At 39.4% G+C, this 13103-nt stretch overlaps 1 protein-coding gene across 2 annotated transcripts in view; it reads left to right on the top strand.

The window, feature by feature from the left end:
- Nucleotides 1-13103, top strand: part of NBAS (NBAS subunit of NRZ tethering complex) — a 209757-nt gene that overhangs the window by 64335 nt on the left and 132319 nt on the right. For both annotated transcript variants that reach the window (XM_067468668.1, XM_067468667.1), the window contains exons 22-23: nt 9095-9178; nt 10383-10536. In XM_067468668.1, the coding sequence (XP_067324769.1) occupies nt 9095-9178; nt 10383-10536 (238 nt within the window). The remainder of the gene's footprint in view (nt 1-9094; nt 9179-10382; nt 10537-13103) is intronic.

Raw genomic sequence — 13103 nt, 5'->3', positions numbered from 1 at the left:
CCTAATCACAAGGCTAATAATGGCACTCTTAGTGAGAGATGGAAGCAAGAATATAAGTTGTGCCTTGAATGTCAACAAGGACTCATTTCTCTACAATCAGGTGGGTCTCAGGCTATGTCATGAAGAGGTGAAGAATACTTATCAGATCTCCAAGTGATATTCTTCAGTGTTAAAACTATAATTACTAGCAGATTCTTCTTCCTTGACCACCCTCATCCAAAGAATGAAATTCTTGTGTGGACATTATTTTAAAGCTCCTAATATTTCTTCTGAGTTTACACTACATATTCTTCACAATGAACCAGTATGGTTTAATGGTTTGAGTGTAGTACTAGAACACAAGGAGATCATGGTCCACACTCCTGATTAGCCATGGAAACCCAATGGACAATCTTGGTCAAGTCTCACTATAATTTTTGAGCAGTTCATGGTCTATGCCGCAATCTCTTCTGGTGCATTTTCTGCAAAGAGAATGGAGTTTTTCTCCTTTCTACTTCCAATTACACAGTCTGTTGATTTCTGCATTGACCATCCGGTGATATCCACATGTACAGTCATCTGTTCAGTTGCCTGAAGAGTATCTTTGTAATTAACAAAATATTGGCATTGCAGGATTTGACTCTCCTGCTTCCTGTCTTGATTGTTGGCCAAATTCTCTTTAAAGTATTGTCGAAGGCTTTCATGGCCGGAATCACTGGGTTGTTGTAGGTTTTTTGGTGCTATATGGCCATGTTCTAGAGGTATTCTCTCCTGACATTTCACCTGCATCTATGGCAAGCATCCTCAGAGGTAGTGAGGGCCTCTTTAAAGTGTTTAGTTCTGCTTTGTTTCGACTTTCAATCATCTAGGATTATCAATTTTTCCTGTTTTAGTTGTGATCACTTTCTTCCTGGTCACCAACCCTATTAAGTCCACTGTGGCTTGCTTCTGAATAGGCATAGCTATCCTTTTGCCTCACTTGTCTTTATAATTGTCATAATTGCTGGGTTTTTTTAATTACTTATGTCTGTTTTTGTAGCTTTGTTATTTCCCCAGGATTTTTTAATGGAAAATCTCCTGCCTTGCTCCACTAGTGAAAATTGTCTCATAACATCCCTAGGCTAATATACACAAAAATGTTTGAAACGTTCCATTTTCAGACATATGTCTAGAGCAGAGATAGTTGGAACATATGTTTTGGTCTTAGGCTATTTGTCAACATCCATTTGTCATGTCTAATTTTTAAAAGAACTACATACATGGGGTTTAAAAAAATAACTCTTCTCATTAACTGTGCAATACAGTATGTTATTCTGTACAGTGACATGCTGTTGCACATAGCTTAAAATAATGATTCCCAATCTTTGGTCACCCTTTCACATAGCCATACAACCCAGAATATTAAGGCAGACAATCCCACAATATCTATTTTGAACTGGGTTATCAGAGTCCACACTGCGATATAATCCAGTTCAAAGCACATAATGTGGGATTTTATTCAGCTGTGTGGAAGGGGCCCCAGATGTTTGGGACTTCAACTTCAAAAATCTCAACCTGATTGGTCAACTGTCAGGAATTCTGGGAGCTGAAGTCGAAAATACCTGAAGGACTAAATGCCCTAGAGCCACAAATATTCAAAACACTCTCAAACTGTACATAACCTTATTTAGATTTTGAGATCAGATGAGATCAAGTTGGTTTTTGAATTAGTGTCAGATTAATACACAAACTAAGATTGATATTGTTAAGGGAGTCATGTTGTTAAGATTTTTGGAGATGCCTGTCATCACCATCACACACAGCAAATAATTACTCTTCAAGAATTGTTAAAGCCTTTGCGATAGCTGTAGTTGTTTTTCCTGATATGTGTATGAATGCCCAATATTAGCAGCAACTTTTTATACTCATGTAGGATGTTATTTTCCCTGCCCCTACATCCTCGAGTTTCTGATACTAACTGGAATAAATGCTTCACATTTGTATCCACAATCCTAGTTCTTTCTTCCCCCCCTTTGGACAATCCCACTAATGATATTTGAAATGGGGGTTTGACCATGGCCTCAGAAGTTTTTCATTGGGCTTTGCTCCCCTATTTTTGGGCACAGAATTTACATTCCCTCCCTCACTCCAGATGTATAGTGCTAAACTGTTGTATCACTTCAGCAATTTCTTGTAAAATGTGCAAGACAGAGAACATGCATACTGAGGGAGGAGCATGGGGGCGTTGAGTTAATCTATCACTCCATCACTTTATTTATATCCAGCCTGTTTTGTGAAACTGCATCTCAATGAATCCATGGAGGCAAATCACACTTGTTCCATAGTTTAATAACCCCACAAGTGCTACAGATGTTTTCTGCTGACCTTGGCTCACTCATTGCATTTATGATTAAACATTTCTGTATTTTTAGCACTGTGACAATAGTTTTTGAATGCCCAAGACAGTGCTGAAAATACAGAAATGTATATGGGCGGAAGGGATTAGGTGGGAAGATACTGAATTCATGTAGAAGGTGGCAGGAAAAGAAAGGAGCACCATATCCATTCTCCACAAGTGAGAGGAAAGCGCAATTAAAGTGAGAGATCCAGATTGGAAGTTGCTATCATCAAAGTCCAGAATCAAACCTCCATTAGATGAAAAGCACAGCTTCATGCAGAAACAGAAATAATTATTTTAAGATGTGAAAGCCTGAAACAGAAAGCCCTAACACTTGTTGGATGTATTGGGAAGTCTGAACAATCCATCCATTTGGTGTTACATAATACTACAGAGAACTTGGCCAATAAGTATCCATTAATGACCAATCTTAATAAAATAATGAAGAGTAGAGACATCACACTGGTAATGAAGATCCACATAATTAAAGCAATGGTATTCCTTATACTAACCTATGGATGTGAGAGCTGGACCATAAGGAAGGCTGAGCGAAAGAAGATAGGTGTTTTTGAACTGTGGTGCTGGAAGAAAATTCTGAGAGTTCCTTGGACCACGAGAAGATCAAAGCAGTCTATACTCCAGGAAATAATGCCCAACTGCGCACTGGAGGAGAGCGGGGTATAAAAATAAAATTATTATATTAGAGGCAAAAAGTTGCCCACATAATGAGAAGACAGGAAAGCTTGGAGAAGATAACGATGCTGGGGAAAATGGAAGGAAGAGGGGCCGACAAAGGGCAAGATGGATGGATGTCATCCTTGAAGTGACTGGCTTGATCTTGAAGGAGTGACGACGGCCGACAGTGAGTTATGGTGTCCATGAGGTCATGAAGAGTTGGAAGCGACTGAATGAATAAACGACATCTTCCATTAATGTTTAAAATTCTAATGAAACTTTTTTTCTGTATTTCTTTTTATGCTTAGCTGTTTTGGTGCTCAATGTATTCAGAAGAAGCCTCAGGTTTGCTTATATATTAAGAATAAAAGAAGATGAGACCACTTAAATTTCAAAAAATGGATTTGTTAAGCTTCAGCAGTTCTATCATAATTTTTGACAAGCCCTTTCTACTATTCTTTCAACTGGTTCGTGTTAAAAGTACTGCCAGCTGCTATCTCTTATATTCAGACTTGTATAGAGGACAAGTTGTTCAAACGTAAGTGTAAAACAACATATTTACAGAAGGAATTAAATTGTTTCTAGCACTTTATAGGTAGGATTAACTCAGCAGGCAATATTGCATATTTATGTCTGGGGTTCATCAGTCATAAGAAGAACTCCAGTTAACAGCAAAAATGGCAGTGCCATTCAACAAAAATGACATGACCTAGAGGTTTCTACCTTTTCCCCGCAAATCAGAGAATATCTATGCCTTTTTGAAAAGTTTTAGAATTAATGTATTTGTCATATTACAAATATACAAATCATATGGTCATAGTGGGGTTGCCTTTGAAGACTGTCCAAAAGCTTCAAATGGTCCAACGGACTGCAGCCAGGTTGCTCACCGGAGCAGCGTACACGGAGCATACAGCCCCCATGTTATGTCAGCTCCAGTGGCTGCCAGTCTGCTACCGAGCACAATTCAAAGTGCTGGCTGTAACCTATAAATCCCTAAACTGTTCCAGCCCAGCTTACCTGTCCCAATGTATCTCCTCCTATGAACCACCTTGGAGATTAAGATCGTCTGGAGAGGCCTGCTCTCGGTCCCGCCTCCCTCACAGGCGCGACTGGTGGAGACGAGAGATGGGGTCTTTTCAGTGGTGGCCCCTTGGCTATGGAACTCCTTCCCTAGTGATATTAGGGCAGCTCCCTCACTCCTGGCCTTCAGAAGGAAAGTGAAAATCTGGCTCTGGGGTCAAGCCTTTGGAGATGAACTACAGTGCAATAATAGCTCCGGAATTATGTGCACTGACTTTTGGAAAGGCCCTGGATTACGATTGTGGGTGGCGTGATTTTCAATAGTAATTTTAATGTTTTTTAACATGCATTTAATTTTTAATCTTTAACTTAATGAATTTTAACTGTTTGTTGTTCAAAGGCATTTAATAGATGCCATATGCCTTGAGTACCCTTTGGGTAGAAAAAGATGGGATACAAATAGGGCAAATAAATACATAAATAATTTAATGGCGGGTGCAGTGATCTCTCCTCTGTCCTCAAAGCTCTCCCATTCATAAAAACTAAAAAGAAAAAAAAACCTCAGACATTCTTTGAAACACATTTTGGATTTCAGAAGGGGCCTCAGGGCTGAGATTCCCTTTAGTAAACAACAGTGGTAAATCACACACACACACACAAATGCAGATAAACATGAATTTAACACCTAGCTTCAATCTAAAACAGCACCCTCCATTAAATCATTTACACAGCAGCATGAATATCAGTGCTTTTAATTGTTTTGTTTTCAAGTATCGTTTTCGAACGAGAGAGTAGTTTAAAAATCCCACTCTAAATAATTCAAAACCGTCTATAGCTCTGCAAGCATCGTATCGGTAATAAGCACAGAAGGATTCCAAAGCCCTAACAATAAAGAGTATAAACGAAGGCCTACTGAGTAAATGTAATCTCCTCTTGATTGTAAGGGCTAGGCATCATTCACTATGTGCCGAACTGAAGAGAAAGTCAAATGCATTTAAATCTAAGTTGCATTTGTTGATTTAAAAGTGGTCCAAGTGTGGTAGACTGCACAGGAAGTAATGCCAGGTAATCATTCTCCCTGCCAACTGCACTCAGTAGCCTAAAAGCCCTTCTTCCTGGAGCCAAAATGTGTATGCCTAGATGCAGCTTTTTGTGTGTTTTTTCAGTAATACAAATTGCAATTGCTGGGCTGGGGGTGCCAAATAATTAATGGAATTAAAGATGGTTTGGAGGAAGACTCTCCTGAGGGGTGCATTTTGCCTTAAAACAAAACAAAACAAATTTGAGGTATATTCTTCAGGAGCACATCAAGGGGTAAAAACAATACAGCCTTCTGGCTTCAGTGCTGTGCAGAAAGAACCAATCCTAAACTTGTAATCCCAAATTTAAAGGATCCATTTAACTCTTTCCTGTTCAGCACCTCAGATAGAACCTTCCAAGTCTGGACTAAAAACCAGAACAGGTTCATTGCACCAGTGAGACAGAAGCCACTGTTGGCAGAAAATATTAAACTTCTCTATACTTGCTTTAATTTCATTAATTGTGCAGATATACGCATACCATATTTTTTCTTTTATATGTTTAAAATGTGCAGAGTGGATACAGAGATCCACTTGATATCATGCATATTTTGGGCTTCTGTTATTATTGCGGAATAATCACCTTTATTGTTTGACTGTTCCAAGGCTAAATCCTGGACTGCAAATACCTTGTAGATTAATCTCTGAGGTCTAATGAGGTTGACCTAAGGCTTATCATATCAGGGTATTAAATTGGTTTCTATTAACAAGTTTTTAAAAGTTTATTTTAAGTTCTGCAGATGTCATAGTAAAGTTGTTTAACACTATTTATAGTCAGTGCAGTGATACTGTATTTACTCTTGTATAAATCTAAAAATTTTAATACAAAAAAAAACACCCCCGCAAAAAATGGAGTTATCATTGGGACTATGTAAATTCTGGGCTATATCTCTTATCAAAAAGGAGCCATCTTCTTCTCTGAGCTGATAGTGAAAGGTCAAGGTTTATTCCATCTTGGGAATAAAGGAAGCAGAATCCTGTCTGTTCTTGCTATGTACCATTTTTGGTCTTTTTGAATTCCTGGGTGGAAAAATGACATTGGCAGTCAGGGCCGGCTAGTCTTCTGCTAGCATGCCTCCCTCTGTGGAATGACCCTCAACTTATTCTTCAATCATATAAGAATCTATAATTTTGGATCCCAAACCTGCCCTCAACTTATATATGAAGTCAACTGATACTCGGGTATATATGGTAGTTTAATTTTGTTTGTTTTTGTATTATGTCTGTATAATCTGCTTTATAATTGCTATGTATAGTTTTATATTTGCATTGCTCTATCATTCCCCTCTGTCTGGACATGTGTATATTTTAGATTGTATGCTGGCTATTTTTGCTGTTATTGTATCCTTAAAATACTTTGTGCATTAATGGTGACACATAAATAAATGGTGACAACAAGTCCTGTTACTGTTAGTATGTTTGCTGAAAAGGATACCTTTCTTTTTTTTGCTTCTAGATAATTTTTATTACCATTGGAAATATTTCACCCAGCTAGCTAGCTACTTCTACCTTAATTGAGAAAATCAGTGCAGCAAGGATAACTTGACGCAGTGGGATTTGTTCCAAAGTTGATTTTAAAAATCCTATTATTTCAGAGAATCTAGAGGTGCCATTTTCTCTCATGTTATTAATTTGAAGGATTTGCAGCAGCAGTGTTTGAAATGCGGTAGCAAGAGACTTAAGGGTGGGCATATATTACAAATAATATAACAAATATGTGAATAGGTCTACTACAGCCACACAGTTCATGCAAGAGGAAATGCAATTGCATCCTCCCTGTTGTGTTCACTAGGTGGTGGTTCTCTAGGAGATAATATATAGCCAATAGTGCTGATTAATCCATTTTTCACTTCTGGGAAGGATCAGGAGTAGCAACCTTCAGCAGCCTCCTTGTCTGCTTGCCATTTGACAAATTTGCTACATTCTTTATTGTACAGACAAAGTTCATATCCACCAGCCATGTTCTTTATACCCCTTTAAAGCTAAGATGACTATTATTGGGTTTTCACACTTCATTTTCAAGCTGAAGGACATACAGTGCCATCTTTGTCACTTTAATTCTGCTGTTTAGACCTAACTAAAGTAGGCCCATTAGTTAGTTGCTGCATCAGTATGTAGGAAAATCAAATGAATACATTCACTAAACTAGTTAGGACTAACAATAGGGTTTAATCTTATGCTTCCTAATTATTCTGATTTGCCTTAAGTATGTGTTTGTGTGAGTTTTTTTTTGTTTTAGTCGATAACTGTAGCTATTTCTGTTTAAAGTCGGTATGAAAATATCTGTAAAAGGTAGTGGCTGATGATAGACAAAATAACCAATTATTGCAGAAAACAGAAGGAATGGTGTACATTGTTGTTGTTCATTCGTTCAGTCGTCTCCGACTCTTCGTGACCTCATGGACCAGCCCACGCCAGAGCTCCCTGTCGGCCGTTACCACCCCCAGCTCCCTCAAGGTCAGTCCAGTCACTTCAAGGATGCCATCCATCCATCTTGCCCTTGGTCGGCCCCTCTTCCTTTTGCCTTCCACTTTCCCCAGCATAATTGTCTTCTCTAGGCTTTCCTGTCTCCTCATGATGTGGCCAAAGTACTTCAACTTTGTCTCTAGTATCTTTCCCTCCAGTGAGCAGTCGGGCTTTATTTCCTGGAGGATGGACTGGTTGGATCTTCTCGCAGTCCAAGGCACTCTCAGCACTTTCCTCCAACACCACAGCTCAAAAGCATCGATCTTCCTTCGTTCAGCCTTCCCTAAGGTCCAGCTCTCACATCCGTAGGTTACTACAGGGAATACCATGGTTTTGACTAGGCGGATCTTTGTTGCAAGTCTGATGTCTCTACTCTTTACTATTTTATCGAGATTGGACATTGCTCTCCTCCCAAGAAGTAAGCGTCTTCTGATTTCCTGGCCACAGTCTGCATCTGCAGTAATCTTTGCACCTAGAAATACAAAGTCTGTCACGGCCTCCACGGTTTCTCCCTCTATTTTCCAGTTGTCAATCATTCTTGTTGCCATAATCTTGGTTTTTTTTAAGTTTAGCTGCAACCCGGCTTTTGCGCTTTCTTCTTTCACCTTGATTAAAAGGCTCCTCAGCTCCTCCTCGCTTTCGGCCATCAGAGTGGTGTCATCTGCATATCTGAGGTTGTTAATGTTTCTTCCAGCAATTTTCACCCCAGCTTTGCATTCATCCAGCCCCGCACATCGCATGATGTGTTCTGCATACAAGTTAAAAAGGTTGGGTGAGAGGATGCAGCCTTGCCGTACGCCTTTCCCAATCTTGAACCAGTCTGTTGTTCCATGGTCAGTTCTTACTGTTGCGACTTGGTCCTTGTACAGATTCCTCAGGAGAGAGACAAGGTGGCTTGGTATGCCCATCCCACCAAGAACTTGCCACAATTTATTATGATCCACACAGTCAAAGGCTTTAGAGTAGTCAATGAAGCAGAAATAGATGTTTTTCTGAAACTCCCTGCCTTTCTCCATTATCCAGCGGATATTGGCAATCTGGTCTCTCGTTCCTCTGCCTTTTCTAAACCCAGCTTGAACATCTGGCAACTCTCGCTCCATGTATGGTGTACATACGTCCAATATATCTTTGGCAAGGATGAGCTTGTATGTTTGGCAAGCTTGTATGCAGTGATATCTTCTCTCCCAATGATATGCAACACAAACAATGCAATGCAAAATAGGTCTCCGTTTACACACAATGCATCAGGAAAATAAAAGGACAGCTAGAAATTCTAGTAGAAAACAGTGGCATGCAAACCAATCATGATGGAAGCACCTTCCTCATAGTAGACAGTGTTTTAGGACTGCAATGTCTTTTACTTTTGATGAATATGAGCAATGGAATGTTGAAAGGGCTATTGCTGCCTAGCACAGTATTTATTGATTCCAGAAAGCTGTGCTATCAATTTAATTTCAAGAATGATTTTCAATACCTTCTGGTGTTGTTTTTGTAACAGCTACAAGGAAGGTGCGTTGAAGATTCTTCCCTGGAATGAGCAGAAGCATAGAGAGGAAGACTGGTGTGAGATGCCCCCATGCAAGTAAGTGTTTCTGAGTTGTATTCATACACATATGTGCAAGTTGACTTTGGTATTTGCTTTAGTGAATTTTATTCAGCATTTCTCCTCTGATATAGTAGGACAAACTACCCATGGAGGAATCCCCAATTAGCAAGTGTATTCTGATTCTCTTGTGGGTTGGGAAAATCATGGCATATCTTCTCTTGTGAGAGAACAGGAAGCACCAGAATGCGCTGTGTTCTGACCTGTGGCTACAAAGTACATTCAACAGTGTTGAACACATGAACAAATCTGTCTAGATACTCAAATGAATTCTTCTAAACATAGCTGTGTTAAATTCTGAGCCAGTGGGGGGAGTGATTTAAGGTTCAAATCCCCTTTTAGTCATGGAAACCCACTGGGTGACCATTGGTGAGCCACACTCTCAGCTTCAGAGAAAGTCAAAGGCAAACCCCTTTAGAACAAATCTTTCTAATTCATGCCTGTTATAGGGTTAAATCTGTTTTAAAAGTACACAGGAATAATTCATTTTTATTTATTGTGTCAGAAGCAAATTGAGAATGCAGTTATAATGTATAAAAAACCACAAAGTTAAAAACTTGGCATTATGCTAAATTTTCTTTGACCAGAATCTGTCCTCTGGTGTCTCTGTAAGTAACAATAATGTGTTTATAGATCTTCTTGGCACATGGAAATGGGTATTTATATACCACAAAAGGATTTTTATACTTAAAGCACTGCAACAAGATTTGTGTATATATATCTACAATTACTGATCCTTCAATAAGGTTAATTACTCAGGGATGGTAACTCTGATACTGATTTTTTGTGTGTAGCATTCCACATTGGATTAAAATGCCAATGTGCAATGCTGTGCTAGAAATACCACTTCAACTTAAATTTTTCTCCCCTCTTTTTTGTTCCTTTTTGATCAAGGTAGAACTAGTTATCATTTAACTTCATTTTGGAAAGGCCATTGCCCTAAATGGTTCTGGCTTTGATATTAGTTTGATTTTAAACTACACTACTTCAGATCTGAAAGCCCTTTTCAAAAAAAATCATTTTTGAGCCCAGCTGCCTGAGTTATGTGATATTGTACTTTTTTTACTGATCTATATTGCCTGTTCTTCATTATGGTCAGCACATTTTCAATGTAACTGTTAGTGTTGCTTGATGTGATTTTAACCTAACAGGTTTCTATACTTAGCATTTGTTTATTACCCAGGCTCATTGTTGAACCAGCTCTTCAAGATGAAAGTGAATTTTTGTATGAGTCCCAGCCTGAATTGTTGAAATATTCAACTACTGAGCTTTCAGTAAATCTGGTCACAGATTGGTACTGGAAAAGAGCAGAGGAGATAGAGCACTATTCAATGCAGGTAAATGCAAGATGCTAGATATAATTGTACTGCCATGCCCTAAAGCGTCCTCTTTCATACAACTGAGCAAGGGAGTTTATAGAAACCCATTCTGAATGTGTATTTGAATATCAGACACACTTCCGCTTACCTTTTGAATCTGTATGTAGAGCACATGTAAATAATAAAGGAGCCACCCATAACCAGATGTTCTCCAGCTGTTTTGAACTACAGTTGTAAACCAAAACATTTGTTTGAGCACCAGATTGGGTAAGGTGGCTACAAAGGAACACAGTTGTATGTAACATTGTCTCTTTGGCTCATGTATCATGCAATTGAAATACTTTCTGCTAAATGGTACCTAGTCTTTATGGTATCTGACTGGTATCTGAAGGTGAAATCTGTTTGTATGGGAAAATGCCAGGAGGTTTGTGTTTAAAATAGATTAACCTTCTTTTTTGTACACTACTTGAAACCATAGAGAAGTATTATTGTTGGCTAGAGCATTTCTTTGGCTTTCACCAGTGAAATACTGGTGTCTTTGACAAAGAGATGCATTCCACTAAGGAATGTGCATTCATCAAGGTCTGCCCTACTATTTGTCACAGTAAGCCAAACATTTAATCTAGCTGCATTTGAGGTATAGGAGCAACAGCTTCTGAATTTTCTAGCCATCACTCTTTGTTGTACACAGTGGACACTAAAATAGTCAGCCATCCTCTGTGAAAGATTTCTTCACCAGAAGTGTAATCTTCATCTTGGAGTCAAGTAACTTCTTGTGTGTGGAATATATATAAGATCTACTTAAGTTATTCTCAACCTTCCTAGTGACGCAACCCCTTAATACAGTTCCTCATGTTGTGGTGACCCCCCCAACCATAACATTATTTCCGTTGCTACTTCATAACTGTAATTTTACTACTGTTATGAATCATAATGTAAATATCTGATATGCAGGATGTATTTTCATTCACTGGACCAAATTTGGCACAAAAACCTGATATGCCCAAATTTGAATACTGGTGGGGTTTTTTGTCATTTGGGAGTTGTAGTTTCTGTGATTTATAGTTAACCTGAAATTAAAGAGCATTCTGAACTCCACCAATGATGGAATGGAACCAAACTTGGCACACAGAACTGCCATGGCTAACAGAAAATACTGGAAGGGTTTGGTGGGCATTGACCTTGAGTTTTGGTGTTGTAGTTCACCTACATTCAGAGAGCACTGTGGACTCAAACAATGTTGGATCTGGACCAAACCTCCAATCGAAAAGCATTCTGAACTCCGTCAACGATAGAATTGGGCCAAACCTTTCACACAGAACCCTCATGACCAACAGAAAATACTGGAGGGATTTGGGAGGGATTGAAAGTGATTTAGGGGAGAGCATGCCTGCTCTTCCCTCCACCTCTTGGAGTCTCAGAAACAGCTCTGCCCTTGTCTGAGAGGCCTGCCAATCATAGCAGGGGAAGGGCCTTCGGTGTGAAGATTCGCAATCCTTTCACAAACTCTCTTATTTTGAGACTTGAGATGGCCTTTATATAATCCTGCCTCACATGCCTGTTGCCTCGGTGTCCTGGGTTTGCACAGCTCAGAACAGGAAGAAGGGATGCCAGCTGTACTTGCACCAGATAGCCCTATTTAACATTTGGCATGCTGTCAGCAGCAGCTCTTTGGTGCTGTCCTGTCTTGGTGGAGAGTGTAGAAAACATTGGTCCTTTTTTAAAGTTCCCCAAGGGTAGACTTAAGTTCCTTAGCTTCTGGGTTACTGATGAGTTAGCAAATGCAAGATTACACTTTCCCTCCTTCTCTTTGCTAGGCCACCTTCCATCAACCATTGCTGCTGTTATGGCCTCTGCCACTGTCCCCACCTCAGTTGGTGAGGCCCTGCACTCCTGTTGTGGCTCTTTCTTTGGCTCTGGTGGTAGCATGCTCTTCTCCTTTGGCTCCTAGGATGGCCTGTAGGTCTCTTTCAGAACTGTTGCTACTGTGAGAGACAGACAGCTCACATGGCTGTAACCCTGTGGTCGGCCTTGACCTAGGAACCAGAGAGGTGCGTGCCATTCTAGGCTGGAGGACCTAGAATAGGACTGTGAAGGTGAGGCCACACCAGTTGATGAGTGGACAGTGGCACCAGCATGATAAATTTGATACACACACACGGGGTATGTGGCATTTAATGAGATCCAAAGGCATGATGTCAGTCCCCAGACCCACAGAAATTGCAGATCTGCAAAGTAAACCCTTTCAGATAGCTTCTGAATTCACATATTAGAATTATTAAGGTAATTTGCAAAATATTTATGTACTAGAACTTACCTCATTAACTTAACTACCACTTTTGAACTACTATGTGATAAATGTTCTACATCCCAATGGCTGTATTTCCAGAGTTTTTAAAAATAACCGTGTAAGTCAGTTGTGAATAAATAAATAAAAAGCTTTCTGACTTACTGAAGCTTTTCTATCACTATAAACTTAATTTGCAGGCTATTTTTATCCCCTGGCTAATTACTAGAAGTACATTAAGTTGAAGTAAGCTTCTTTGAAGTGTATGCAAGCAGAACGCATGTTGGATTTTGTTTTT

This window comes from Anolis sagrei, chromosome 1 (assembly GCF_037176765.1).
Source record: "Anolis sagrei isolate rAnoSag1 chromosome 1, rAnoSag1.mat, whole genome shotgun sequence".
Lineage (NCBI taxonomy): Eukaryota > Metazoa > Chordata > Lepidosauria > Squamata > Dactyloidae > Anolis > Anolis sagrei.
The sequence above is the reverse complement of the archived record's forward strand: the minus strand, read 5'-3'. Positions and strand labels throughout refer to the sequence as shown.